Source organism: Zonotrichia albicollis, chromosome 25 (assembly GCF_047830755.1).
Source record: "Zonotrichia albicollis isolate bZonAlb1 chromosome 25, bZonAlb1.hap1, whole genome shotgun sequence".
NCBI lineage: Eukaryota > Metazoa > Chordata > Aves > Passeriformes > Passerellidae > Zonotrichia > Zonotrichia albicollis.
The window spans coordinates 4,382,117-4,409,201 of record NC_133843.1 but is presented as its reverse complement, the minus strand read 5'-3'; the positions used below and the strand labels follow the sequence as shown (position 1 = coordinate 4,409,201).

At 40.6% G+C, this 27,085-nt stretch overlaps 1 protein-coding gene across 3 annotated transcripts in view; it reads left to right on the top strand.

The window, feature by feature from the left end:
* Positions 1-27,085, top strand: part of PRDM2 (PR/SET domain 2) — a 62,209-nt gene that overhangs the window by 30,159 nt on the left and 4,965 nt on the right. For 2 of the 3 annotated variants that reach the window (XM_074558696.1, XM_074558695.1), the window contains exons 7-8: positions 13,611-13,721; positions 14,588-18,950. In XM_074558696.1, the coding sequence (XP_074414797.1) occupies positions 13,611-13,721; positions 14,588-18,950 (4,474 nt within the window). Of the gene's footprint in view, positions 1-10,475; positions 10,520-13,610; positions 13,722-14,587; positions 18,951-27,085 lie in introns of those variants that run through there. The other variant, XM_074558697.1, reaches the window with a different exon arrangement.

Below are 27,085 nucleotides of genomic sequence, written 5' to 3'. Positions count from 1 at the left end.
AAGTGTTCTGGATTTTTTTCATATTTTTGCATTTTTAGTCATACTTCCTTAGACTGCTTTTCTCAAGTTAAAAAAGTCAAATATATCTAGAGCACAGTTGTGGCATTTCCCAGCAAATTTGCTAATGCTGTCTTCAGTTACATAATCCACAGTGGGAAGTGAAATGAGGCACCAGGCAACTTTCTATTATTAATCAATTTTTTCTTTCAGTTGATCAGGATTAACTTTGAAGCAAGGAGTGACCTGGAAGAAAAGCTGTTTGATATTTCACTGCTATTTTTAAAAAATAATCCACTGCATTTGGAAATTATTCTCCTCCTTTCTTAGTAAATGCTGTTTTGATTTTCCTGAAAATAAGTTGAAATACTGGTTTACCTGTAGAAATATTTGTGTTGGGATTCTCCTAGACTTTCTTAGACCATTCTTCTTTCTGACTCATAGAATTGTTTAAACACTTCTGTGGAGAAGATGTGGAGAAAATTTGGCTTTTTTAGAGAAGAGCTTTGAGATAGATTTGGAGGATTTGTTCCAAAATAGGAAGGGGATGAATTCCTGCAGAGTAGAATAGGCTCTGTTTTAGAGACAAACAAGAACTGATATTTTCATTTTCTATTCCTTCAGTATTTAGTGATTTAGACTTGACCTGTTGCTTATAGAATATAAGAGAACAAACTCAGTGAGCTGCTCAGTAAATCTGGGGGACTTTTGCTCACATCAATAATCCTTCCTTCAGTTGCTTTGTGTTCCTCGTTAAGCCAAGGCTTTCCAGCCACTCCTGCTCTTTCTGTGCTTTCCTGACCCTCCTGTGCAATCTCCCCATTCTGGGTTTGTTTCCCAACTGGAGGCTGCAAGGTAAAGTCACTTATTGACTTTCAGTGTATTCTGATTTTATTTGAACCATCTTTTTATGTAGGGAAGGCTTTAAGTTCTTGTAGTAAGAATCTTGTGTAGCTCTTAATTTCTGTTGCCTTCCTCTAGATTTTTTTTAGTGCATCATCTTCTCAAAACCATTCAATCAGAATTAATGTGAATAGTATTATATCATTACCTGTACTAAACTTTTTTATTGCAATTTATCATAATTTTGCATTGCCCATTAATTTTACTTGCATTATTTACAGGGAATATCTTATACTGAGGTGTTATCTGCAGATCCCTCATATAATTTACTGTGCAGTGGTGAACAATCACATTTAACTCAACTTCAGGAGTGTGCACACTGAGTTTTGATAGCTGATTTATTCCTGGAAGACATGCAGGCTCCATTTGAGTGTGTGGCTGAGAGCTCTTTTCTTTAATTAAAATCTCCTTCCAAAGGCAACTTGTGTTTGTCAGCTGTCTGAAGATTCTCCCATCACTGCATTACAAACCTGCAGAATAGCAAAGGAATTTTATATTTGATTTATTAACTGGTTTGTATATTTTTCAAATGAACAAAAAGAAAAACCATTTGTAAGACTAGAGTCTATTTATTTTTTTTCAATCTGTCAATTTATTTTGTCATTCCTGCCAAGAGCCTCACACAGATTGACAGGAATGAGTGTTCTGAAGAATTCTACACTTGTTGAGTTCCTCAAGGAAATGTTCCAGCAGACTGACTTTCTGCTTGGGTTTATTATCACTTATTGAAACAAGACTCAGTGGTGTTTGTAGCTAAGAAATCAGGCAATTTCTGACCAATTTCTAGAAGTGGTTACTTGCCTTTTAATGTTCCAGCAGACTGACTTTCTGCTTGGGGTTATTATCAGTTATTGAAACAAGACTCAGTGGTGTTTGTAGCTAAGAAATGAGACAGTGTCTGACCATTTTACTTGCCTTTTATACACTTTCCCCCTGGAAAATCACAATATTTATTTGGATCACCAGTGCCTGAGAGTTATTTAGGATGAAGCTTTCTGAGCACTTGGGAGCTTACCAGCTGTTAAGAGTTAATTCTGTTGTTACACTTTGGTATCAGAGTTGTGTGAGAGCTTTTGATGGACTGTGATTAATGCTGCAGAACTTCAGAGAGGCTCTGTTATTAATGTGCTGATTGACAGAAAATTATTCTTGTGAGAGCATTACAATAGCTGAAAATCCATCATCTTGATGATTATTGCTGCAGAATGCCATGGAATGAGCAGTCAGCTGTACATTATTGTAACTCTTGTTGAGAGTCAGGTGCCTCACTGGAGCCTCTCAGATACAGATCTGCTTTTGTTTGGCAGTCCATCAGAAACAGTGTGACTGCTGTTTGTAAAAGTGATTTAATTCATGGAAATTTGGGAATATTTTCTCAGGCATCACCATTACTCAGGGTTGAGTGCAATGCACGCTTCCCTGTGTTGGTGCCAGTAAAATGCAGCCTGTGAGCTGTGGTGGGAACAGCTCAGGGCAGTGAGAGCTGACCTGGGATCAGAGTGTTCAAACCCCACCTTTGCCATGGTTGGATCCTCAGCCAGGTCTGGAGAGGCTCCTTGGGCTTTTCCCAAGCTGTAGGTGAGTTGAGGCAGTGACTTGAGGAAAAAAATGGACTTTCCTGCAAAGTGTTCCCTTTCAAGCTGCAGGTAAAGAGCAGCAAGTGCAGTGTTTCTGATCCTGCAGACCCTTGGCAGGATTGCAGAAGCCAAGTGGACTTTGTGCTGGAGCTCAGCTCAGACCTCAAACCCTGAACTCTTGGGTGTCACCCTCTGCTATCCCCACTCAGATACCAGAGCTGGTTTTATTTTCTGGTTCCTTACCTGCACATTAAATTGTCCAAGTTCTGTCACAGACATTTCATTTCTCTAGTCTGTTTTAGCTGATGTTTTACACTAAATTTGTCCAAGTTATGTTACGGTGACATTTAATTTCTGTAATCTGTTTTAGTTGTTTTAAACTAAACTGTTTAAAACTAAAACTTCTAGTTTTAACCCATTTAGATCAAATTAGCTTTTCATCTCACATGTAGCAGTTAACTGAGCAGAAGACAAGTACATTTGTGCTCTGATGTTTGTTTTCACTGTTTGAAAAATGGAAAAGTTGCTGTTCCCTGTAATAACTTCATGAGCTGTGACCTTGCTTGGTGTCACAAATGAAGCACATGGCAACTTGCTTTGTCTGGTTTGGGGCATTTATAAATTTAGAACTACTGTTGTTGGTCTTGTTAACATGAGCACCAACTGCTGCTGTTGTCCTGTAGCTCAGTCCTTTTGAGAAATGGACTGATTGGGCAACTGGAGGATTACAGTTCCTTTGGAAATAGAATTCAGTGTATCTCCTGTTATCAGAGAGGGCTGACAGGCCTTTCTCTAAGAAACATCACTGGGCTGTGGCTGAAATGAATGAAACACTTTGTTTCACCAAGGAAGTGAAGCAAATCTTCCACCATTTCCCAGCAGATAAAAATATTTTGGTGACTATGGTGTACATTAAAATGATGAATTTAGATAGTCAACATAGTATTATCCTATTTTATCTACTTCTGTAAAGGACCTGCTGTGATATTCTGCCATCTGACCTTGGATTTGTCTCTCTGAAGCTGGAAGGAGATGAATATTTCCAAATTTAACAGATACAGAGAAGCAGAGTTTTCATGCTGCAAATATGTTCTGGCAGGAGCTGGTTATTAACAATTAATGTTCTTTGTTAGTTTGGAGACCCAGTTGAGAAGATGCTGTAATATTTTTAATGGGGACTGGTGGAAAAACACTGCATACCTGCACTGAAGAAATATAAGGTTAAAGGAAAGAAATTTGGAAGTGGATGTCAAAGAGTGGGTGAAATACATTGTAAAACACAGAGGGGTGATTTTACTGGGAATACTTGGAGAAAAAATTCTTAAAAGTGGTAACCATAAACGGCATGAAAAATTTGAATAAAATAAATAACAGAACAAATGTGAGTGTCAGTGCAAACATTGAGTGTGACCTTGTGCAGTTGTGAGGGTTTGGTTTCATCCCTGGCAGCTTCAGGTGGTTGCACTGGCTGAGAGGCTTTGCTGCTTTGCTCAGGGCTGGGCTCTTGGTGCAGAAACCCTTGGGGGGCACAAAGGCAGCTCTGTGTTCTCCAGGCAAAGCCAGCACCCTCCTCAGGCCAACATTTGCATCAGTGCTGGTTTTCCCTGCAGGGACAGCTTTTCATGTGTGGAAAAGAAGCAAAATTGCTCTGGATAGTGACAACACCACCTTGATCAGCTGTGTGAGAAGGGCTCTGGGTCTGCAGTGGACTTAAAAGTCTTTTTTTTTCTATTATTTTTTTTAAATGTCACTTATTTGTGTGGCTGCTGCTGGATTGGAGCATACCTGGTTTGTCAAAGAGCAGAATAAAATGGCAGTAAAGGCCTCAGTAGTTACTTTTGGAGATAACTTAGCTAAAACCAGAAATAGTTTTGATGTAATCCTCTCAAATATTCAGTGATCCACATAGGGCCATGACAAATATTTGGGTTTTTTATTACAGATAAAGGCAGACTGATCTAGTAATGCTCATTTTAAATTTGATGGTACAAATAGTTGTATGAGGGCTTTCATTTGCTTTAAATGCTGCTCTCAATGTAAGTGGTATTTCTAATTATCTGAGAGTAACTTCATTTCACAAACATTTTGGAACAAGTAGTTGTGTGAGGACTTCCATTACCTTTAAATGCTGCTGTCAATATAAGTGGCATTTTTATTTGAGAATAACTTCATTTCACAAATATTTTGGAGCAAGCTCTAATGACTGGAAGCAACATTTTCTGGGCTTAGATAAAAGCTCTGATTGGTTAAAGCAGAGATTTAAATTTAGACATTCTCTGTATTAAATACACAATTTGGGTGCTCTATTTTTAACTGAATTTTAAATAAAAACTGGCTAAATATAGAGAACAGTTATTTCTGGAAAGTTTGTGTGCCAGCTGACATTTCTTTTGCTGCTGCTTTTGTCTTTATACTTAGCAAAACAAAAGCTGATGGAATAAAGAAGAATTTTCATCATGTTTTCTGTCCTGGGCTGGCTGTGGGAGCTGTGGCAGCCATGGAGCAACTTGCTGGAATTTGTAGTGAATGGGGGGAGGCAGGAAAATACCAGGAATTGGGGTGCATGAGAAAGTCTGGAGCAATTCTGGTCCCATATTTGTGTCCCATCTCTACTGTTTTACAAATATTGGCATAAGGGCAGAAATAACATTTCCTAATCTTGCTAGGATTAAAGCTCTCCATTTAATTATTTATACTTAATTGTTCCATCACAGCTCTTGTGTGAGTTAAAATTGCATGGAATTAAAGCTTTGTTTGCCATGCCTTGTAATTGTTGGGTGACATTCTGTACTACTTAAGTCATTAGAAGTCTTGTAATTTGTGAATTTAAGACTTCCTGGGCTGTGCACTCAGGTTAGTCAGGAGGCAGAACACGTTGGGGATTGGAATGAGATGCTGCAAGAGTGGATGACATACTCTGGCAGACAGTATAAACTGGTTTTGTCTCTTGTCTGGTGCAGTTATGGTACATAATTGAATTTACAAAAAGTAACTTGTAGGAAGAAGAGCAGAGACAGCTCCTAGTTCAGCTGGTAGGGATTGGTGTCATCCCACACATTCAACACAGGCTTCCCACTCAGAGTTTTTCACCAGTTTTTAAAATCTGTTTATCTGAAATTTGTGAACAGTGTCAAATTTTCTAGTCTCACAAACTCTATAATGGCAATACATTCCCTTCTGCTTTTTACAAACTCTTGGGTCATTTCTTTCTCTTGGCATGGCTCACCTGTGGTGCCATCCTCACCTTTCCTGTACTCTACCATAATTCCAGAAGTTTGTGGTGACACACAGTAACATGATCTTCAGTGCTATCATTAAAGTGGAGACTTTGCCAAACATTTGCAGAAATTGGTGTTTTAAATAGCCCAGCTCAGAATTTTCTTATGCTTTCCATGGCAACAAGTTCATCTGTTATGCAAATGCCACTTGAACAGTCTCTGTCAGTGCATGGCTCTGGTTCTTTCCTGCAAAAAGAGTATTTAGTGCTTGGTACCAATAGTTCATGCACAGTTTGGAGCATTTACCTCTGCAGGTGTCCTGAAACACCTTCCCAAGGTGTTCATCACTTTTTTTATATTGTGGTTGGAAAATGCAGTGATTAAAATGTGCTCTCTGTTAATGGGTAGCATTATACACCAGGCAGTTTGGTATTAATAGAATTGCTGTGAAGTTTGCCTTCCTCTTTCTCCTGCTCCTACTGGGGAAGCTTGAAAGTGTCTTTTTATGGAAGAGGAGATGCAAGTTCTGCTGGAAAAAATTACAGAGAAACCTTTGCTCACTGCATTTGCCCATAATCTGTAGATAATTCACAAGACTTTTCTGTACTGTGTAGCTGTGTGTATTCTTCCTCTCCAGCTTTATTTGGTATATTAGATCTGGGCAGATTGAACAGAACCATGATTTCTGTAGCTCTGAAATATTCCTGTGGTTCTCAGGAGCTGGAGGTTAAAGTTCTGTTGTGATTGTTTTTGCACACAGTGAAACAGCTCATGGCAATTTTAGTGTTTCATTTGCTTAACAATCCAAGTTATGCCTGCACAAAGGACTTGTATCTGAAAACTTTACAATGGTGTTGCAAGAAGTTCACTCCACCAAATGCAATGATGACAGATTGAAGGAAACAAGGTAATAAAAGCTTTTATATTTTGCCTTTTTTTCAGGTTTTCATACCTACCTGACAGCATTGTTGAAATAGACCTCTTAATGATATTGTGTGTGGAGCCATTTACATTTAATTGACATCTCTGTTAATGAGGTGTTTAAAAAATTGGTCTCTAGTTTTGAATTTCACCCTTAGACTTGCTGGAATTAAAATGTGCTGACTTTGCCTCTAAAATTTTCTGGTTTAGCAAGATTCAGTACTGGAAATGGAGATTTTCATGTGCCTGGGATGATCTGTAGCCAAAGTGGGAAATGCTCCTAGTACAGAGTATCTGTCTTACACTGACAGAGAAATAAAAATTAAAAGCTTTTTGTGGATTGTGGGGAAAAATTAATCAGTGGCTCAGAGCAGCCCTTAACACAGCAATGTTGCCCTTTATTTAGCCAGGTGCTTTTTGATTTGTCTTTGCTATGTGAGCAAATGCTGGTAAAGAATAATGGAAGATTTTGTGAATAATGGAAGAAGTAAAAAAACCAAACAAAAAGGAAAACAAAGAGTCTTAAATGCAAACAGGGAAACATCTTTAAAGGACAGCCTTAACATTCACATCTTAATAATGAGCATTTTGAATTAAATAGCATTTTTTGTGCCTAGTTACCTTACTGTTTAATCAGTTCAACTTATTTAATATGTAAGGTCTTTAACCCCCGTGTGCTGTGCCATTCACAGTTGGACAAGGTTCTGAGAAGTCACTGCAAAATGGTTTTGCATTTTGTGGAGCACCTCCAGCCAGTGCAACTTGGATTTGATTTTTTGAAGCAAGTTTTGCTGTTCTTTTGGATGTAGCATTCTGTGTGTGAAAAAGGCACTCGTGTGTTCTGGCCTGTCTGCAGAACAAACAACTATTCACATTTTTACTGATGTCTGAAGGCTTGAGGAATTTATTTTGAAAAGCATGACATCAGCCAGCAGTCTGGATACAAGAACAGATGAATTCTGGTGCACAGCAAGCTGTTTCTCAAATTAAAATTCATATTGTTAAAAGTATGTTAAAATCCATTAATCAAAAGAAATTATAGTGTAGTTGTTTTCTGCTGAATTTTCCAATAGAATGTTTAACTTGAATATTCACTTAATCTTTATTCCATTCTTTTAAATGCTAAAGTACTGATTTTTTTTTTTTTCAATAGGAGAAAATAATTAGAAGTTGTTTTATAAAATAGTAGCAGCTATTGCATGGGATTGATGCAGACTTTAATCTCAACCAGTTCCTAGGGGTTAACTAGTGAGTTTATGTTATTACACTGTGGTTCACACATGAAACTGTGTGGCATTGTCAGTGTAATGTGTCAGTTTGTCTTTTCCCTTCAGCCACAGCCTTGCCCAGTGCTGCCCTTGTCTGACCTCTAAAAATACTTTCCAGGGAATCTCTGAGGGAACTTCTCCACTGTTTTCCAGGAGACTTGGAATTTGGGCAGGTTCTGTGGCAGGTTTGAGATTTGGGCAGGTTTCTGTGGTACATTTGAGATTTGGGCAGGTTTGTGTGGCAGGTTTGAGATTTGGGCAGGTTTCTGTGGCACATTTGAGATTTGGGCATGTTTGTGTGGTACATTTGAGATTTGGGCAGGTTTCTGTGGCACATTTGAGATTTGGGCATGTTTGTGTGGTACATTTGAGATTTGGGCAGGTTTCTGTGGCACATTTGAGATTTGGCCAGGTTCTGTGGTACATTTGAGATTTGGGCAGGTTTGTGTGGTACATTTGAGATTTGGGCAGGTTCCTGTGGCACATTTGAGATTTGGGCAGGTTCCTGTGGCACATTTGAGATTTGGGCAGGTTCCTGTGGCACATTTGAGATTTGGGCAGGTTCTGTGGCACATTTGAGATTTGGGCAGGTTTGTGTGGTACATTTGAGATTTGGGCAGGTTCTGTGGCAGGTTGGAGATTTGGGCAGGTTTGTGTGGTACATTTGAGATTTGGGCAGGTTTGTGTGGCAGGTTTGAGATTTGGGCGGGTTCTGTGGTACATTTGAGATTTGGGCAGGTTTCTGTGGTACATTTCAGATTTGGGCAGGTTTCTGTGGCACATTTGAGATTTGGGCAGGTTCTGTGGTACATTTGAGATTTGGGCAGGTTTCTGTGGCACATTTGAGATTTGGGCAGGTTCTGTGGCACATTTGAGATTTGGGCAGGTTCCTGTGGTACATTTGAGATTTGGGCAGGTTCTGTGGCACATTTGAGATTTGGGCAGGTTCCTGTGGTACATTTGAGATTTGGGCAGGTTTCTGTGGTACATTTGAGATTTGGGCAGGTTTCTGTGGCAGGTTGGAGATTTGGGCAGGTTTCTGTGGTACATTTGAGATTTGGGCAGGTTTCTGTGGTACATTTGAGATTTGGGCAGGTTCCTGTGGTACATTTGAGATTTGGGCAGGTTCCTGTGGTACATTTGAGATTTGGGCAGGTTTCTGTGGTACATTTGAGATTTGGGCAGGTTTCTGTGGTACATTTGAGATTTGGGCAGGTTTCTGTGGCACATTTGAGATTTGGGCAGGTTTCTGTGGCACATTTGAGATTTGGGCAGGTTTCTGTGGTACATTTGAGATTTGGGCAGGTTTCTGTGGTACATTTGAGATTTGGGCAGGTTTCTGTGGCAGGTTGGAGATTTGGGCAGGTTTCTGTGGCACATTTGAGATTTGGGCAGGTTTCTGTGGCACATTTGAGATTTGGGCAGGTTTCTGTGGCAGGTTGGAGATTTGGGCAGGTTCCTGTGGCAGGTTGGAGATTTGGGCAGGTTCCTGTGGCACATTTGAGATTTGGGCAGGTTCCTGTGGTACATTTGAGTTTTGGGCAGGTTCCTGTGGTACATTTGAGATTTGGGCAGGTTTTTGTGGTACATTTGAGATTTGGGCAGGTTTCTGTGGCAGGTTGGAGATTTGGGCAGGTTTCTGTGGTACTTTTCATGGGTAAGGTCTGGGTTTGTTACTGAGCTGCAGTTAGAGTTGTTTGCTACAGATCTCAAAGAAGGAACAGTAATTTCAGTTCATACCAATTATTCTTTTCCCTTATCAACCCAAGAGTTTTGGGGAGACAAATGTCCACATTCTGTATTTCTGTAAGAGATTGAAGCAGTGTTTGAGCTCAGGTGGGAATGTCCTTCTTCCTTAATGATCTTAACTGTGAACATGTTTGGTGCTGCAGTTAAAGGTTATTAAAGACAATGGCATCTTGTACAGTTGAGCAATATTTAATTATAGAGTTCAGCTCCAAGTGTATGGAAAGACTGTGTTAAATGTCTTCCCTCCCAGCTTCTGAGTAGGTTTATTCCATCCCACCAGAAATAACTCTGTGGTTTAATAATCCCATTGGTAGTTTGGTTAACAACAAAAGTCTGAGCCCAGCTAACTGTAGCTTCTTCAGAGGTGTCTTGGTTTTATCAATAAGATGAAGTTTGGGCAAATAAAGATTCCTCCTCTCTCACACTGTCACTCTGTTGTTATCTGAGCTGCTCAGAGTTAGTGGCAGTGCTGATGCCCTGGCCATGGCAGCAGCCTGAGCTCTCCTGGGCCTGTTGCACTGTTACAAAGGGATTGTAAAGGTGTGAAGGCTGAGCTGTCTTCAGGAGAAGTGGAGAGGAGAGAAAAAGGAGCCCTGTTGAAAGTTGCAAGACAAATTGCAAATTGGTGAATTCCTCTTTTGATCTTCATCACTACAGACAAGTTCCTCCTTTCCATCTGTTTATTTCATTCATTTTCCTTTGCATCTTTCTTTTACAATTCTTCTAAAGCACTTACACACGTATTAAGTTCTGCCCTTCATTTATTCTTTTGTCATTGTTTCCATTTCACTTTCCCTGTGTTTCATTCCTGTATCTTTCTTGTTTAGACCAAGTGGAGGATCCAGCTGGCCGTAGCAGCCATGTAGGACCCTTCAGGAACCTGATGGTAAGTGCACGTGTGTACTTATACTCAGGCTTCCACCAGGTTCTGTGTTCAGAGCATTTCCCCTCCTGCAGCCTTCAGATCACTCCTGACCTCTGAAACAATCAGAAAACCAAGGGACAGCCTTGGACTGCTCATTGATGTCATTTGTATCAGTTGTAGGTTGTGTTTTGATTGGAAATCTGCAGGAAGAAAGTTCGAGTTTATATGGATTTTAAAAGCACTTTGAGAACTCATGAGAGAAAATCAATCAACAGACACTTAAAAAAGTTTCTGAACTCCAAATACATGAAAGCTGGGAGAGCAAGCAGTGAAGTATCACCTATGACTCTGTTCTTAAATTCTCTTGCTGGGTGTGTGCTGTTGAATGGTCAGGACCATGGAATTGTGCATCTGGGACAGTCACTGTCGTGTTTCAGTGCAGTGAATTCTTTGAACCTTCCCAAAGAAAGCTGCAGCCTAGAAAATGAACAAGCTAAAGCCATCTACAATGTTTGGTGTCTCTCATTGGTTTGTGTCAGAAATTGATCTGACACATCTGAAATGTTGTGTGTGCACAAGGAGTTCGTTCACTGTTCAGAGAAAGGGTGAGTTGGGTGCTGGGTGAATCCTCTCTTCAAATGCACCAGTGCTCCAGGGCCAAGAACTGGAAACATCTCCAGCTATCATGGAGCAGGTTACATCATGAGAGAGCTGCATCTCTTTTTAGGACTGGCAGAACTTGCAAATGCTCTGCTTTCCATCAGTAGCATAAGGTATGTGACACAATATCTCGATTTTGTGTGAAAATCCTGCTATTGTAGTGATTTCTCAGATTATAAACAGATTTGAGGTACTATAAATTTTACATTCTCGAACTGGATGACACTTTGAAACATATCTGCATGCTTTAGCACTTGGGATTTGTGTTGGTGCCTTTTCATACTTTACCTCACCCTTGAAAGAGCACAGTATATTTCTAATATTGTTAGAAAAAAGAATTAATTTGGAGACTTTGACAGTAACCTGTGGTTGTGCTGAAATTCAGGGCTGCTGTAGAGTTAGATGCAGAATTGCACTGTGGGAAGAAAACGTTTCTGAGCACGTGTCAGGTTTGGCAGGTGAGAGGGGCCTGTGCACCAACCTTTTAATTCTTGTTTCCAATCAAGAATTTTGTTGCTTTGAGGGCAAGATACTGATAGTGGTCTTCAGATGATAGGTGGTCTGCAAAAAAATTGAGAGTTCTTAAGGTTCTAGGAATGATTTCTTATGTCACTCATAAGGTGCATTGTGATGCATGTTTGATTCCTAGGAATGTGTTGAAATCTTATATTTCCACTTTTTCCCTAGAAGTGGAACTGTTGGATTGTGTTACTGAACATTCCCAGAGAATTTCAAGTGAATTTCAAGACTTGAGAGATACTTCTGGAAACTTCTTTGATATCCTTCATGCTCAGATCTTGGTAGTGTTGGTTGTAATAATGAGCATTAAAGGTGCTGATAATAAAAAAATGGTGTTTAAATTAGACTTTAGTAGTTTGTCACTTAAGGAAAGATGTTTTTAACTTCCTCATGCCTATGTGAGCACCCAGGTATGTGCTAAATCTTCTGACAGTCACAGGTGTTTGGTACAAAAGCAAAATTCAGTGTTGTGTTGTTCAAACAATCCAGGATTGGTCCTTTATGGCAGGTTAGACTTGGGCATCATAACAATAATTGAGGATATTCAGAGAATATTGGTAGGAGAATGTGTGTGTCTTGTCCAAAGGTGACAAAAAAACTCAGTCTGAGTGACTGCTGTCAGGTTATAAGAGTGAAATCTGTAAAATCAGATAAGAAATCAAAAAATGTTTATTATATACATAAAACTGAAACACATTGGAATTTGGGGATGGCCTATGAAATCTGAGCCCCTTGAGAGGAAATATAGATAATGATTTAGTTTGGTGAAATCAAAACAAGTGAGGCTGTCTGAGCTGTTCTCTTGGGGGGTATTTGTACTTGGAACTTCCTGCAACAGAGGAGCTTTTTTTTTTTCTAAGGCATTTCAGTTTCTTGGCTCAGGATGTGAGAAATATTTTCAAGGGGTAAAAAGGAGGAGTTTGACAGGATTGTGACGTGGAAGAATGTGCTTCTAGCTAGGAAATGGATTTAGGGCTGTGATGGCCATTTCTGATCAGAGGGAATGGGCAGTGTGTTATAAAGTGGAATTTGTGTGTTAGAGGGGGCACAGGAGGAGTTTGGGCTTCTGGACAGTTCTTCCCAAGAGTTGTGTGTAGAACTGTGGAGTTTCAGTGATGGTTTCTGTATTCTGTGTGGAGAGTCTGCAATGAAGGGAATGAAAATCCATAAAATTTCATTTGTGACACACCCCTTATCATAATTTCTGTATATTATAGACCTGAATCTATAACATTAGTGGCAAAAATCAGCAGTACTTTGTAGTGCAGTGGAAAATGAAGTTTTCAGTTTACATCTTACAGCATGGTCAGCTCTTGGCATATAATGCCCTTTTGTGTTCATCATCCTCTTCAACTAATCCATCCTTCTTCATTTTCTTAACAAAAAGTGGTGACTTGAAAGTGGTGTTTGTGTCAGGACCCATCCAAATTCCTTCAGTGTTTTCTGTTACCCAGTTCCCTCTCATTTGGTTGTACTGCCTTTGCCCTGGTTGTGAAGCTGCTTTCAATCTTCTCATAGTGTTATTACTTCATTGTCTTTATCATAACTCTTCTCATCATTCAAAATCTTTATACAATGAAAATAAACCTCTATGGGTTTCTATTTTGTAAGGTTTTCCAATTAACATTAGGATTAATTGTGTATGAGGAGATTTTCTATTTTCCATACTCTTCTGTGAGATTTAGGAATTTTGTGGCCACATTAAGGGATTGGGTACCTGCATTGTGTGAGCTGCTTAATCCTGGACAGGTGGTTTGTTCTTGCTTTGGAAGTGAGAAAAGTGTGTGAAGATTTTTACCTGAATGCTGTCTGTTCTCCTACAGGGTCTCTGCAGGAGTTTGTTGTACTCCAAAGCTGAAGGTTTAAATCTGCCACTGATACATGACAAATAAAAACTGTTAAGCAAGAATAATAAATGCTCTTTTCCCATTAGGAAAGAAGAAGACTCAGGAAAGTAAAAACAAGGGAAAGAAGGCAGCAGATACAAAACAGAAAAAGACTGATTTGGATTCTACTTCTGCAGATATGAGGGATTCTAAAGAAGGTGAGTTCTCAAGTGTATTATTTTTTCCTTCTCTTTATCTTTTTGAAGCAAAGGATGCTTGTCCTGTTTAGTCCATTAGCAGGTTATCCTACTGTAGCAAACTGAACATGTTTGTATCATTTACCCCAATTGTTTTACTAGTTGGGAACTTGGCTGTTAGAAGCATGTCATTAAACATGCAGCTCTGACCACAGGAAAAACTAATGTGCTGCAAAATTGAGATATAAACACAAACTCCTTACAGGATAATATCAGAGCAAAAACCTTATTCTAGTGTCTTGGAGCTTAGTTTCATGGTCATTATTTATTGCTAATTAACAAAGTCAGTACCAAGGGAGAAAAAATATTAATTCATTTGACCCATAACTCTTCCATTCCTTCTCTCTGTTGTCCCTTCGTGTCCCACAACATGAGCACCCCTGCTCAGGTGTCTCATGGCCCAGCTAAGTGATGGAGAAGGATTTTTGCTCTGTATGTACCCACTTAGGCAACACAGTGGGGATTGGCAGCAAAGAATCACAGAATCCTGGAATCACTGCAGAATCACAGAACATTTTGGGTTGCAAGGGACATTTAAGCTTTTCTTCTTCCACCCCCTGCCATGGACAGGGACACCTTTCACTAGTTCAGGTTGCTCAGAACCCTGGCCTTCTTTTCTTCAGCAGTGGATATCCCTGAGAACAGACAGGTAGGACTTGCCTGCAGGAAAACATCCATCCACACAAGTAAATAAATGAGAAGTGTGATACTGTCTTGTGTCAGGAATGTTGGGTATGTTGTGCTAGAAGAAAAAAGGAGAAGAAAGGTGTAGCATGTGTTTGGTAAACATGTCTCATGCTTTTCTTTCTTGCACTCTTGTGTTCCAGGTCACAAAGAGGAAGATGAAGCTCCTTCTGTTTCTGCTGTGCTGTCTCTGGAGCAAACAGCTGTGATTCAGGAGATGGTAAATCAGGATGTCCTTCCAAAGCTGATGGTCCCCAGTCCCACCAACGAAACACAAGTGGTAACTGAAGACAAACAAGGAGAAGCCATAAACTGTGCATCAGATGATTTAGATGACGATGAAGAGGAGGATGAAGAAGAGGAAGATGAAGAGGAGATAGAAGATACCAATATGTCTAAAGAAAATGCTGAAATGCCTTTGATATGTGAAGAAAAGTTGGACTCCATGGAAGAACAAAAGAGTACGTCAGAGGAATCTCCAGAAAGCTCTCCAAAGAAAAAACTCATGGTGAAAATTCCAAAAGCAGAGGGGGAATCCAACGGTGATGTTCAGGAAACCTTCATGTTTCCTTGCCAGCATTGTGAGAGGAAGTTCACCACAAAGCAGGGGCTGGAGCGCCACATGCACATCCACATCTCCACCCTGAGCCACGCCTTCAAGTGCCGCTACTGCGGGAAAGCCTTCGGCACTCAGATCAACCGGCGCCGGCACGAGCGGCGCCACGAGGCCGGGCCCAAGAGGAAACCATTCCTCACTCTTACCTCCTCACAGCACCTGGATAATGTTGCTGATAACCAGGTGATTGTGGATGATGGTCTTAAAGATGACCTGAATGTTTCCAGTCTGGTGCAAGACTCTGTTGTCTTGGATTCTGAGAAAGTTTCCCAGGAAATGTCAAACTCGGCGTTTGCTGAGGAGAATAAGGAACCCAAAGAATTGCATCCGTGCAAATACTGCAAAAAGGTTTTTGGTACTCACACCAACATGAGGAGGCATCAGCGCAGGGTTCACGAGCGTCATCTTATTCCCAAAGGTGTCAGGAGAAAAGGGTTCTTCACTGAGGAGCCACCTCTCCCAACAGAGCCGGCCCCAGCAGTCCAGAGTGTGTACATAGCAAGCACAGAAATAGAAGAGGAAGGTGAGGGAGATGATGTCTATCTCATGGATATATCCAGCAATATCTCTGAGAATTTAAATTACTACATTGATGGGAAAATTCAGTCCAACAGCAGCACTAGCAATTGTGATGTGATTCAGATGGAGTCCAACTCTGCAGACTTGTATGGATTGAATTGTATAATCAGTCCGGTCACAGTGGAAATTTCCACAAATTTAAAGGTTACACAAACACATGTGAATGAACCTCCTAAGGAACCCTCTAGCAGTGGGAGCAGTGAATCCAAAAAGAGAAGAACTGCCAGCCCTCCTCTTGTACCAAAAATAAAAACTGAAATAGACCCTGAACCTATAACTCCTACTAGTTCTTTAAATCTTCCTCTTAGCATTTCAACAGAAAGCTTAACTTTTCATAAAGAAAAAGGGGTTTATTTGTCATCAAAATTAAAGCAGCTTCTTCAGACACAGGACAGTAAGAAGATAACTCCATCAAGTGAAATCCCTAAAATAGGACCTTCTGTTACATCATCATCTGTTTTGCCTCCAGTATCCAGCAGGTTTAAAAGAAGGACCAGCTCTCCTCCCAGCTCTCCACAGCACAGTCCAGTGCTTCGAGACTTTGTCAAATCAGGTGAGGGAAAAACTGTGTGGAACGACAATATTAGGAGTTCAAAAATGCCAAAGTTAGAAAGCCACAGCAACTCACCTGCTTGGAGCTTGACTGCAAGGGAGGACAAAGAGACTTTGAGCCCTCATTGCTTTGAAGAATATAAAATATCAAAAGACTGGACAGCAGCTCCAACTTTTGGCAGTGTGTGCAACCAGCAGCCCCTGGATTTATCCAGCGGTATGAAACAGAGGTCTGATGTCAAAAGCAAGACTCAGGTTCCCTGGGAATCCGTTTTAGATCTGAGTGTGCACAAGAAGCCGTGCAGCGATGCTGAAACGAGGGAATGCAAAGAGAACTCCAGCCCTGCGACGTGCAGCGGGGTGAAGAGGAAGAAGCCCACCACGTGCATGCTGCAGAAGGTTCTGCTCAACGAGTACAACGGGACGGACGCAGCCGCGGAGCAGCCGGGCACCGACAGCGCCGGCCCGGCCCCGCAGCCCCCGCCTGAGCCTGGCACTGACCCTGCTCCCTCAGCAGCGGCTGCCGCTGCCACCCAGCCCCTCAGCTCCTCTGCTGCCTCCCCTGTGCCCGCTGTGCCGCCTGCTGCCCCCGCTGGGTGCCAGCTGCCCCCGCTGTTAACGCCCACCAACCCCCCGTCCCCGCCGCCCTGCCTGCCCGTGCTGACCGCGGCCACGTCGCCGCCCCCCCTGCTCCCAACCATGCCCTTGCCCATCCCAGATGTCTCTGCCAGTGCCACCAACACCTCCTCCTGTCCCTCACCACTCTCCAACACTACCACCCAGTCCCCATTACCAGTTCTTTCACCTACAGTTTCTCCTTCTCCGTCCCCTGTCCCTTCTGTTGAACCTCTTATTTCTGCTGCTTCACCTGGCCCCCCTAACCTGTCTTCCTCATCTTCCTCCTCCTCTTCTTCCTCTTTCTCATCCTCTTCCTCCTCATCATCTCCATCTCCACCTCCTCTTTCTGTAGTTTCTTCTGTTGTTTCCTCTGCTGATAACCTTGAAAGTTCTCTCCCAATAATAAAACAGGAGGAAGCTGAAAGCGAGCAGCAGAAAGCGAGAGAGGAGCCTCACACTTCAGGTGAATCAGGAGTGGTGCAGGAAACCTTCAACAAGAGCTTTGTGTGCAATGTCTGCGAGTCACCTTTCCTTTCCATCAAAGACCTAACGAAGCATTTATCCATTCATGCTGAGGAATGGCCCTTCAAATGTGAATTCTGTGTACAGCTTTTTAGGGATAAAACAGACTTGTCAGAACATCGCTTTCTGCTTCATGGAGTAGGGAATATCTTTGTTTGTTCGGTGTGTAAAAAGGAATTTGCTTTTTTGTGCAATTTGCAACAGCATCAACGGGATCTCCATCCAGACAAGGAGTGCACACATCATGAGTTTGAAAGTGGGACTTTGAGACCCCAGAATTTTACTGACCCCAGTAAGGCAAATGCAGAGCACATGCAGAACCTGCCAGAAGATTCTTTGGAGCCTTCAAAAGAGGAGGAAGATGAAGATCTAAATGATTCTTCTGAAGAGCTTTATACTACTATAAAAATAATGGCTTCTGGAGTGAAATCTAAAGATCCAGATGTCCGGATGGGCCTCAATCAACACTACCCAAGCTTTAAACCACCTCCCTTCCAGTATCACCATCGCAATCCTATGGGGATTGGAGTTACTGCAACAAACTTCACAACCCATAATATCCCACAGACTTTCACCACTGCCATTCGATGCACAAAATGTGGCAAAAGTGTTGATAACATGCCTGAGTTACACAAACACATACTGGCCTGTGCATCTGCTAGTGATAAAAAGAGATACACACCTAAAAAAAATCCAGTTCCCCTCAAACAGACAGTGCAGCCTAAGAATGGCATGGTGGTCATTGCTGGGCCTGGCAAAAACGCCTTCAGACGGATGGGTCAGCCTAAAAGACTCAATTTCAATGTGGAGATCAGCAAAATGTCCTCCAACAAACTAAAAATAAGTGCATTGAAAAAGAAAAACCAGCTTGTACAAAAAGCTATCCTGCAAAAAAAGAAATCTGCCCAGCAGAAGGCAGAGCTGAAAAATAACCCATCCGAGACAGACTCCCACATCTGCCCCTACTGTAACAGAGAGTTCACTTACATTGGGAGTTTGAACAAACACGCATCATACAGCTGCCCCAAAAAACCCATCTCTCCCTCCTCCAAAAAGAATTCTTCCAAAAAAAGTGCAGCTTCTTCCCCTGCCAGCAGTGACAAAGGCAGCAACCAGCGCAGGCGGACGGCGGATGCAGAAATCAAAATGCAGAGCACTCAGCCTCACCTGGGCAAGACCAGAGCACGAACCTCAGGACCTGCACAGCTCCAGCTCCCCTCTGCCTCCTTCAAATCCAAACAAAATGTTAAATTTGTACCTTCCATGCGATCGAAAAAGCCAAATTCATCTTCATCCTTGAGGAACTCTAGTCCTGTAAGAGTGTCTAAAATGTCCCACGTTGATGGGAAAAAAACTAAAGTGGTTTCTAAGAACAATTCCTCTGGAATCTCCAGCAAAGCCTCCCGGAAATTGCACGTCAGAATACAAAGGAATAGCAAAGCTGTTTTGCCAAGTAAATCTGCTGTGGCAAGTAAGAAAAAGGCAGACAGGTTCAGTGTAAAATCTAGAGAGAGGATTGGAGGACCAATCACACGGAGTCTGCAGCAGGCAGCAAATGCAGAAGCAGCAGAAAACAAAAGAGATGAAAGCAGTACAAAGCAAGAACTGAAAGATTTCAGGTAAGCATTTAATTTGAAGTTGAAACAACCCAGGAACACGTTGCTTGCTGTTTTGCTTGCTGGTCTTTTTTTTTTTTTTGTCTTTTTATTCTTTTTTTTTTTTTTTTGAGTTTCTCATGCTTAAATAAAAAAAGAAGTTGCATTTCCTAAAACATGGATGAGCAGCTTACTGATGCTGGGGTATGATGTACATACTTGATGCATTTTGTCATGTCATGAAATTATACACGGTTTGTATAGAGAATGTCTTTAATTATAAACTGAATTGAAAACTCTGGAAAAAAAAAAATGTCAATACCTGAGTGCAAATAAACTTCATGTCATTAAACTCAATGTTATTGGAGACACTGACCTTGTATTTGGTATCTGACATCTAAGGTAGCCCAGAAGCATTCTAGATTTATTTATGGTGGTTCACTAAGTTAAAAAATATGACTGCATTCTTTACTCACTAAAACAACTTGCTTTGGTTTGTAATAAAAAGCATTCTCTGCATATATATATATATATGAAAGAAACAAACCATGACCAAATACTTCAAAAATGTATGTGCATACGGACTGAGATCATAAAATACTTAATATAAGGGAAATAGACATGTAAGAAAAGTTACATGAACATGTAAATTTGTTAGAAGTATCATGCTTTTTATGTTTCACTATAAAACTTTATAATTAAAGTTCTATTTCTTTTTGAGAAGAAGCATTTTAATCACAAGAAAGGGTAATCCTTCAATAAATAAATAAAAAATCTTAATCTATGTGCCTGAGTCCCGATTTACGTTTTCATGTAGTCTCTCAAATCAATAGTATATTTTGCACAGTGTTTATAACCTTTGTTACCTTGCTCCTGCCCTGTTTTTCTTGGAAACCAGAGTCTGATTTGCTGAGGAACTTTCACCACGCTCACTGGTAATTAAGAATTCTTTTGGGGTTGGTAATTAACAGCAGATTTCGGGCCCAGGGTAGGGTTTGAATGGGAAGGAGGGGGAGGAATTGGCAGCCTCTGTCAGAACAGACAGGGCAGGATCTGTTCATTGTCAAAACCCAAACTGTTCACAGCTCGTGTGTCTCACAGGGAGCATCTCCAAAGAGTGAGGAAATTCTTGGGAAAGTAAAGGTGTTCAATATAGCAGAATTATTCCCAAGTGCTGCAGGGGAATTTGACTCAAAATAATCCATACCCAAATTAGGATATGTTGAAGGAGAAAAATGTTATTTGGAATTTGGAGACTAATGGTGTAAAAATGCCTTTTAGGAACAAGAAATGTCTCCCTTGGGACATAAACATCTTCATGTTAATTCTCATCAGCTGCTCCCTTTAGTTATGTGTGAAGCTGCATTTAAGTGCTGCCAGAACAGATCAGTAGAATGAGAAGCCAAAACACATCTTTCCATCTCAATGAATCATTTGACCTTAGGCAAAATATCCAAGTCCTTGGAAATGGGTGCACATGGGAATTGTTTTGTAGCATTTGGGGAAATAACAATTGACCTGGGGCAGGGTTTCCTTGGCTGCCTCAAACACCCCTGGTTTGCTTTGGCTGCTTGGAGTCTTTATCAGTTTAACAAATGGTTACACCAGGGAATTCTTCTTGCCTCTGAAGTAACTTTTATAAATCTAGATTGTCTACTCAAATTCTTTTTATATCAGTTCTGCAGTATGAAGAATTTTTCTGCCTTCATACACAAATGTCAGCACAGTTTAACTTTGATTCTGCTCTATGTAGGCATTGTTGGGTTTTGATTTTTTTTTTTTTCCAGGAAATCTTAATATTTTTTCAAGACTCGCTTCATGTATATTTGTTTGCCAATTTGTTTTTCACCTTTCAGTTTTTCTGTGTAAACATATTTGTTCACAAATTGTTTTGTCATTTATCTTCAGTTTTTGTTTTGTTGGGGTTTTTTATTTGTATTTTCTAGGAATCTCCTGTAAAAACAAAACAAAAAAATCCCTTAATGCCATGAGAGCTGCTGCAGGATAAGCACTACACCAAGGGATGTGAAATCCAAGCTTGTGAAACTCACAGCCATAAAATTGCCTGCAGTGTCAGGCTTAGATTTTCTTATTTTGTGCTTGACACACGTGGGATAATTCAGATTAAATTCAAGGGTACTGTTAATCAAACACAAATGGAACCCCACAGGAAATCAGCAGAAGGAATGAACTGAACCCAATCTTTTTGCTCTTGTTTTTGTGGATGCTGTTGGGCAGTTCTTGCTGTGCTTGGCAGATTTTGTTGTCCATCCCCAGAGCAGGTTCCCTCAGCCTGTCCAGGGATCAGTGTGGATTCAGGGCCAGCAGTTGCTGCACTCCAAGGATTTTGGTCATGCATTGTCTCAAAGCTTTGTCTCAGTGAGTCAGCAGAGGCCAACCTGCAGGGCAGAATTCCCTTCCCACCTTCTCCTCACTTTCTGAGTCTTTTCATGTCCAGGATACAGTGGGAAAAAAGCCTGATTTGGATGTTTTATGGATTTTCCAAGTTCTTATTTACACATGCAAATAAAATTTATATAGCAGTGATGAATTTCTAAACACCAGATATATAATGGATGCAGTGTATCTTTTTATGGATAAGAAGGCTAGAGCAGGGCTAGAGACCTGCATATTTTGAAAATGAAATATATAATTATTCTAAAAGCTTGTACACCTCTAATTTAAGACAATGAATTGGTCTATTGTTCATAACAGCTTTTTATGGAAATACTGTTTGTCACGTGTTCATAGAGCTTTCACAATTAATGACAGAATGGATGGAAAGTTTCTTTATACAGACACCCCTTTTATTTTTTGTTCTTAAAAAGTAATCTACCTCTTTAAAATTTGTAGTTTAATACTTGTTTGGTGAATTTGTGCCACTTTAACTTTCACTTTCACTATCATTCCCATTTTGTTACATTTCTGTTATGGGGACTTTATGTTGAAATATTGTATAAAGCATTTGTAGCAAGTTTAAGAAAATAAAATATTTAAAATTATTTAAATTGTTTTGGACACTTCAATTGTACTATATGTGATTTACATTTTACATTAATTTCATTTTGTTTTCATTTTGGGTTGTTAATCTTGGAGCATGTTCCTGTATTAAAGTTTGCTGTTAGGTATATTGTTTCTTCTATTGGAGAGTGCTATAAAGATTATTCTAATGAAAACATTAAAAATTTCAATTTGACATAAAAGTGGGGTTGTCCTTGCTTTTGAATGCTGTAGCCTTGCTGGGGGGCTGGAAATGCAGGTGAGAACTGAGGAGGGATTTTCCTCCTCCACGAGTCCATCCAGTGCTGCAAGCACTGAGTGACAACCAGATGGAAATATCATCACACATTTCCTAAAACCAATCAAGTGAACTTCTGAAAAACTTGGGGGAAACTTGCCTTTTGTTTGGAAAGCAGAATGTGCCAAGAAAGATAAAAGAATAAAGAAAGATAAAAGATAAGAAAGATAAAACAAGCTCATCCAGGAGGAGTTCAGTGTGCCTGTATCCTTCAGCTGTGTCCCCCTGGTCCAGTGACATAAATTTGTACCAATTGGCCACTTCTGACTTAGCCTGAGGATTTTTGATTTTAATTGTGGACACAGCTAATAAATTAAACTATTTTAATGAAAATTACATGCACTATTTCAACTTTGATACTATAGTTTTCTGTTTTACTGATATTATAGTTTTCTGGTTTTATATGGTTTAAACCTGTTAAATAAAGAAAAATAGATGGAGAGGTTTTTTTGGCTGTAGAGAATTTTGGAATGTTGTATTCCCTCCGGGATGTGTGTGCTGCCTCTTGCAGTGGGGCTGGAAGGAGCTGGGTCCATGTTGGTGTGGCAGTGGGGTGGCTGATGTGACATTGCTGAGGCTGAACAGCATTTACAGCACTCAGTTCCTTCACTGCTCCCAACTAATCCAGTAGTGAGTTATTATCTTATTAAGTATAAGTTCTTATTTTATGGAATTGTCTGTTCAAATTAATGCTTCTGTCTGAGTAATTTTTTTTTGGTAAGAAGTCCCAGTTTATTTTTCATTCCTTGAAAAATGGAATGGGATGTCATTCCTTGAATGTGTTCTGTCTATAACAACATTTTCCCTGAATTTTAACAGATGGGGGAGATCTGATGGGATGATGCAGAGGTTCCAATGTTCGTGGGGTGTTTTTGCACTCCCTGCAGTTTGGGATTTGCACCCCAATGGAAGAGGGGAATCCTTGGTCTCCTTACAGCAGCACTTACACCAAGGAGCTGGGAGGAAGCCACAGTGAAGGTTTTCACTCTTGATTGGATTTTACTGTATTTACCCAAGGGAAAATATTGTTTTACATACCCAGTGTTGTATTTGGAGGTTTTATAAGAAAAAGGAAAGATGAAAAAAGTGGAGATTTACAGTCTTGAGATTGCAGAGGATGGGACATAAACTTGATTCATTGTTTCCAATCTTTACTGACAAAGGAAATATCACTTGGAGTTTGCTGTTGCTGCAGTCTGGGTATTTCAGTCACCTTGTAAGGATTTATTGGCCATGTCTAGCAGGGAGCTGATGGTGAGTGAACCAGCCTCAGTCTTTAATATGGCAGAAATCCTCTTGCCATTTGATGTGTGCTTTCTCTGCTGTGATGTTAAATCCTGTTGGGTCCCCAGGATGTGCCACACTGAGATGGTCACCTGTGCTCACCAATTTATCAGGGAAATGCTGGGTGATGGAGATCTCCACATGAGAGATGATCATCAAAGAGTTTCAGTCCTAAACAGGTGACTCATTACAAACAGAAATGTGCAGCTCTCATAGTCACTATTGCTATTGCATCTCATCTGCATAATTGAATTTCTCTGGCTTTTATAGCTGCCTCTGTATGATCTGAAGCAACAATAAAGCTGTAACAGAGCCCACAGAGTGCTGACACCTCTTGAAATGCATCCAGACAGGCAATGAAAACAATTCCACTTGTCCTGTTTACAGAGCCCGAGTGACACGCTGGGTGAGATCAAATGAGGGTTGGTTTAATAAAAACAGAGCTGCTGGAGCTGTTGTGGAGAGGCAGATCTGACAGGTTGTGCTTTCCTTTTTGTGTTTCCCATTTTCCAGTTTGCTGGAAGGCTTGGGAAGCACCTTGTGGCACAGCCTGGGCTGAGTTCAGTGCTGGGTGTTGGAGCCCCTCAGCCCTGGTGGGAGCTGCCCAGGGGATTCAGGCTGGGCTGGTTCTGCTCCTCTGCTCTGTCAGCACTTGGTGTTGCAAGGCTGGTATTTAAAATTCTAGTTTGGTTCCTGATGATTTCCTTTGGGGAGATGTCATAGAGTTTGATGTCTAAATGTTCAATATTGAATGCAAATAGGAATAGCATTCACTTCATTTATTGTGGTTTGTGACTTCATTTCCAAAATTATGGGCTCAGCTCCAGGTTTTCACTGCAGTGGTTTTAGCCAAGGAGCTGAATTGCTAGAGACAGACAAATAGACCTTACACTAATTCTGGCTTTTATTTACTGAATGTCTCGTGACTCACATGATGCTGGAGTTCTGCTCAGGATGGAAAGGAGCTAAACAATAGATTTTGAACAAGCACATGCTGGGTTGGAGCTGAGCTTTTGTGGTAAGTCTGTGATGAGAGAGGGGTGAACTATTTAATTAAACTGTAAAAAATAGCAGCTTCCTAGTGGAAAAAAGGATTTACCTTCCAGTACGTTGCAAGAGCAGAATGGTGAGGAAAATATTTCACAGCAAGATGCAAATAAAATACTCCTAAATAAGGCATAGTGTAAGTGTTCACTGCCACAGCACAGGTTGGACTCGATGCCCTGGAGGTCTTTTCCAGCCTCAGTGGGTCTGTGATTCCTCTGCTGCTCAGCAAAGCTCAATCACAGAATCCCAGAATGATGAGGTTGGAAGAGACCTCCAAGATCATCGAGTCCAACCTGTGCCCAAACACCTCACCTAGACTGTAGCACCAAGTGCCATGTCCAGGCTTTTTATAAACACTTCCGGAGATGGTGATTCTACCCCTCCCTGGGAACAGCATTCCAGTGCTTTATTATTCTTTGGGTGAAATTTTTTTTCCTAATATCCAACCTGTACCTTCCCTGATGCAGCTGGAGACTGTTCTCTGTGCCTGTGTAAATGCCAGGACTTTTCCAGGGAAGGGATTTTGCTGGGAATGCAGAGCTCATTCTCACACAGCCCCCTGTGCACAGCCCCAGTGACTCAGTGGGGAATTTATGCAGTGTTTCCTTTGGTGTCAAGATCTCTGCTCAGCATTGCGGTGTGGAAGGAGGTGGGAAGATGAGGAATAATGAATTCTTACATCACTGAGCTGCTTTGAAGAGTTTCACACAAACTCCACTGTCACTGGAACTTGAAGTTGTATTCTCTGTTCATTATGGCAAATTCAGTATGTCCCTCATCTCCTTTTTCCAATCAAAACACACTTTTTTCTCTGGGTTCTTCTTTATGTAATGAGATGTGCAGGACTGAGGGCTCATCCTTGTTCAGCAATCCTTTGAAACTCTTCTGGTGTCACCATTTCTCAATAAATCTAAATAAAATAAACTACAGTGTTCCCTATGTGTGGTGAAAGTTTTCTCATTCTGTTAAGAATGTGATTATTAGATACAAACTTTTTATCAAATCGCATGACCTGACTGTATAGAAGATGAATTTGAAAATTCATTTCAATTTGAAATACTTCTACTTTTAATCCAAAATTGTTCACCTTTTGGCTTGCAAAATACTCTGTGCTACTTTAAAAGGGCAGGAAGAGAAATTGCTGACATGATACTGTTCATCTAAATTTATGGATTTACACCAAGGTTTCTTAAGTGACAGACTCTGAGCTCAACTTGAAGTACCTTTAAGGCCACTGATTTTCTGGAGGAGCTCAGAAGCCGTCTCAGTGCTGGATTCCTTTTTCAAGTGGCTCCTTTAGGTCACTGGTTGCTTTTGAAAATGTTAAACACCATTGTAAAACAAAATTGTAAACCACCATTTTAAAATCCCATTGTAAACCGCCATTTTACTTAAATTTTAATACATTAATTATAGAGTAAATTTTACTACATTAATTTTAGAGTCCCCCAGGTGAGTTTAGGCATGGTGTGAGATTTTTTCCAGCAGTTCTTGCTGTTGGTTGGGTGTTCATCACCCCAGTTCCTCGTGATCCACGGGGAGTGGAGCTGAGCCAGCACTGGAGAAACTGAAACTGCAGAGCAGCTGTGGAACAAAGCAGGTTGTGAGCTCCTGTGGGTGCAGAGCTGCTCTAAAGGATTCAGTTCTTTGAAGCACTGAGAGCTGCCAGGTCTCTTCTTGGAAGTCTAGAATGCAAAGGATCTCAAGAACTGGTTTTTCCAGTTTAGATTCATGAAAAGCCTGACCATAATATTCATGTTCTGTGAAGGAAAGATAAAATCCTGACCTGCTCCAGCTCTTTCCCTGCTTTCATGAATAAACACGCACAATTCTCCAAATATCCATAATATAGCACATTAAGATTCCTTTTTGCTTTTGCTGCTTCCCCATTTTCCATACAGTGAGTCAGGAATTTTCCATACAAAAGGAGACATCCCTTTAAAGAAAACTCTATCCATAAACCAAAACTCTATCCATAAACCAACTCTATCCATAAACCTTTTTGTCTTGAGAAATACTTTGTTTCACTGAAAGAAACAAAAGAAGATATTTTCCATAGTGGCTGATGTTTTTATGTTTTTCCAAGTCCTTGTTTTGTGTATTTCCCATTAAGCAATGTGCATTGCAGTCAGGGCAGCAGGGCTGGGGTTTAACCTCACTGAGAGCACAAAGCCCAGAAATGGCATTTATCCACCCTGGCCCTTCTTGCTTCCCTTCTGGCCTGTGAAATTACTCAGCCTAATTCTGCAAAACCAAGAATTTCGGCTTAAACATCCACATTTCTATTTTTGTTTTCCTAAGCAGTCAATGATTTGTGTCAGCTTAGCTATTTTTTTATTTAAGATTAGGAAACACTTAATAGAATAAGTTCCTGGCATGTTTATTGTTAAATGTAATGTGGAATGTGTGTCTGTGTCTGAAATTTTGGAGCATATCCTTGGGGTTATTTTAGATTATAGAGTATAATCCTTGCAGAAAAAAAAAAAAAAATGAGGTAAAAATGTGAACATAAATCATCGGAATTTTGTTC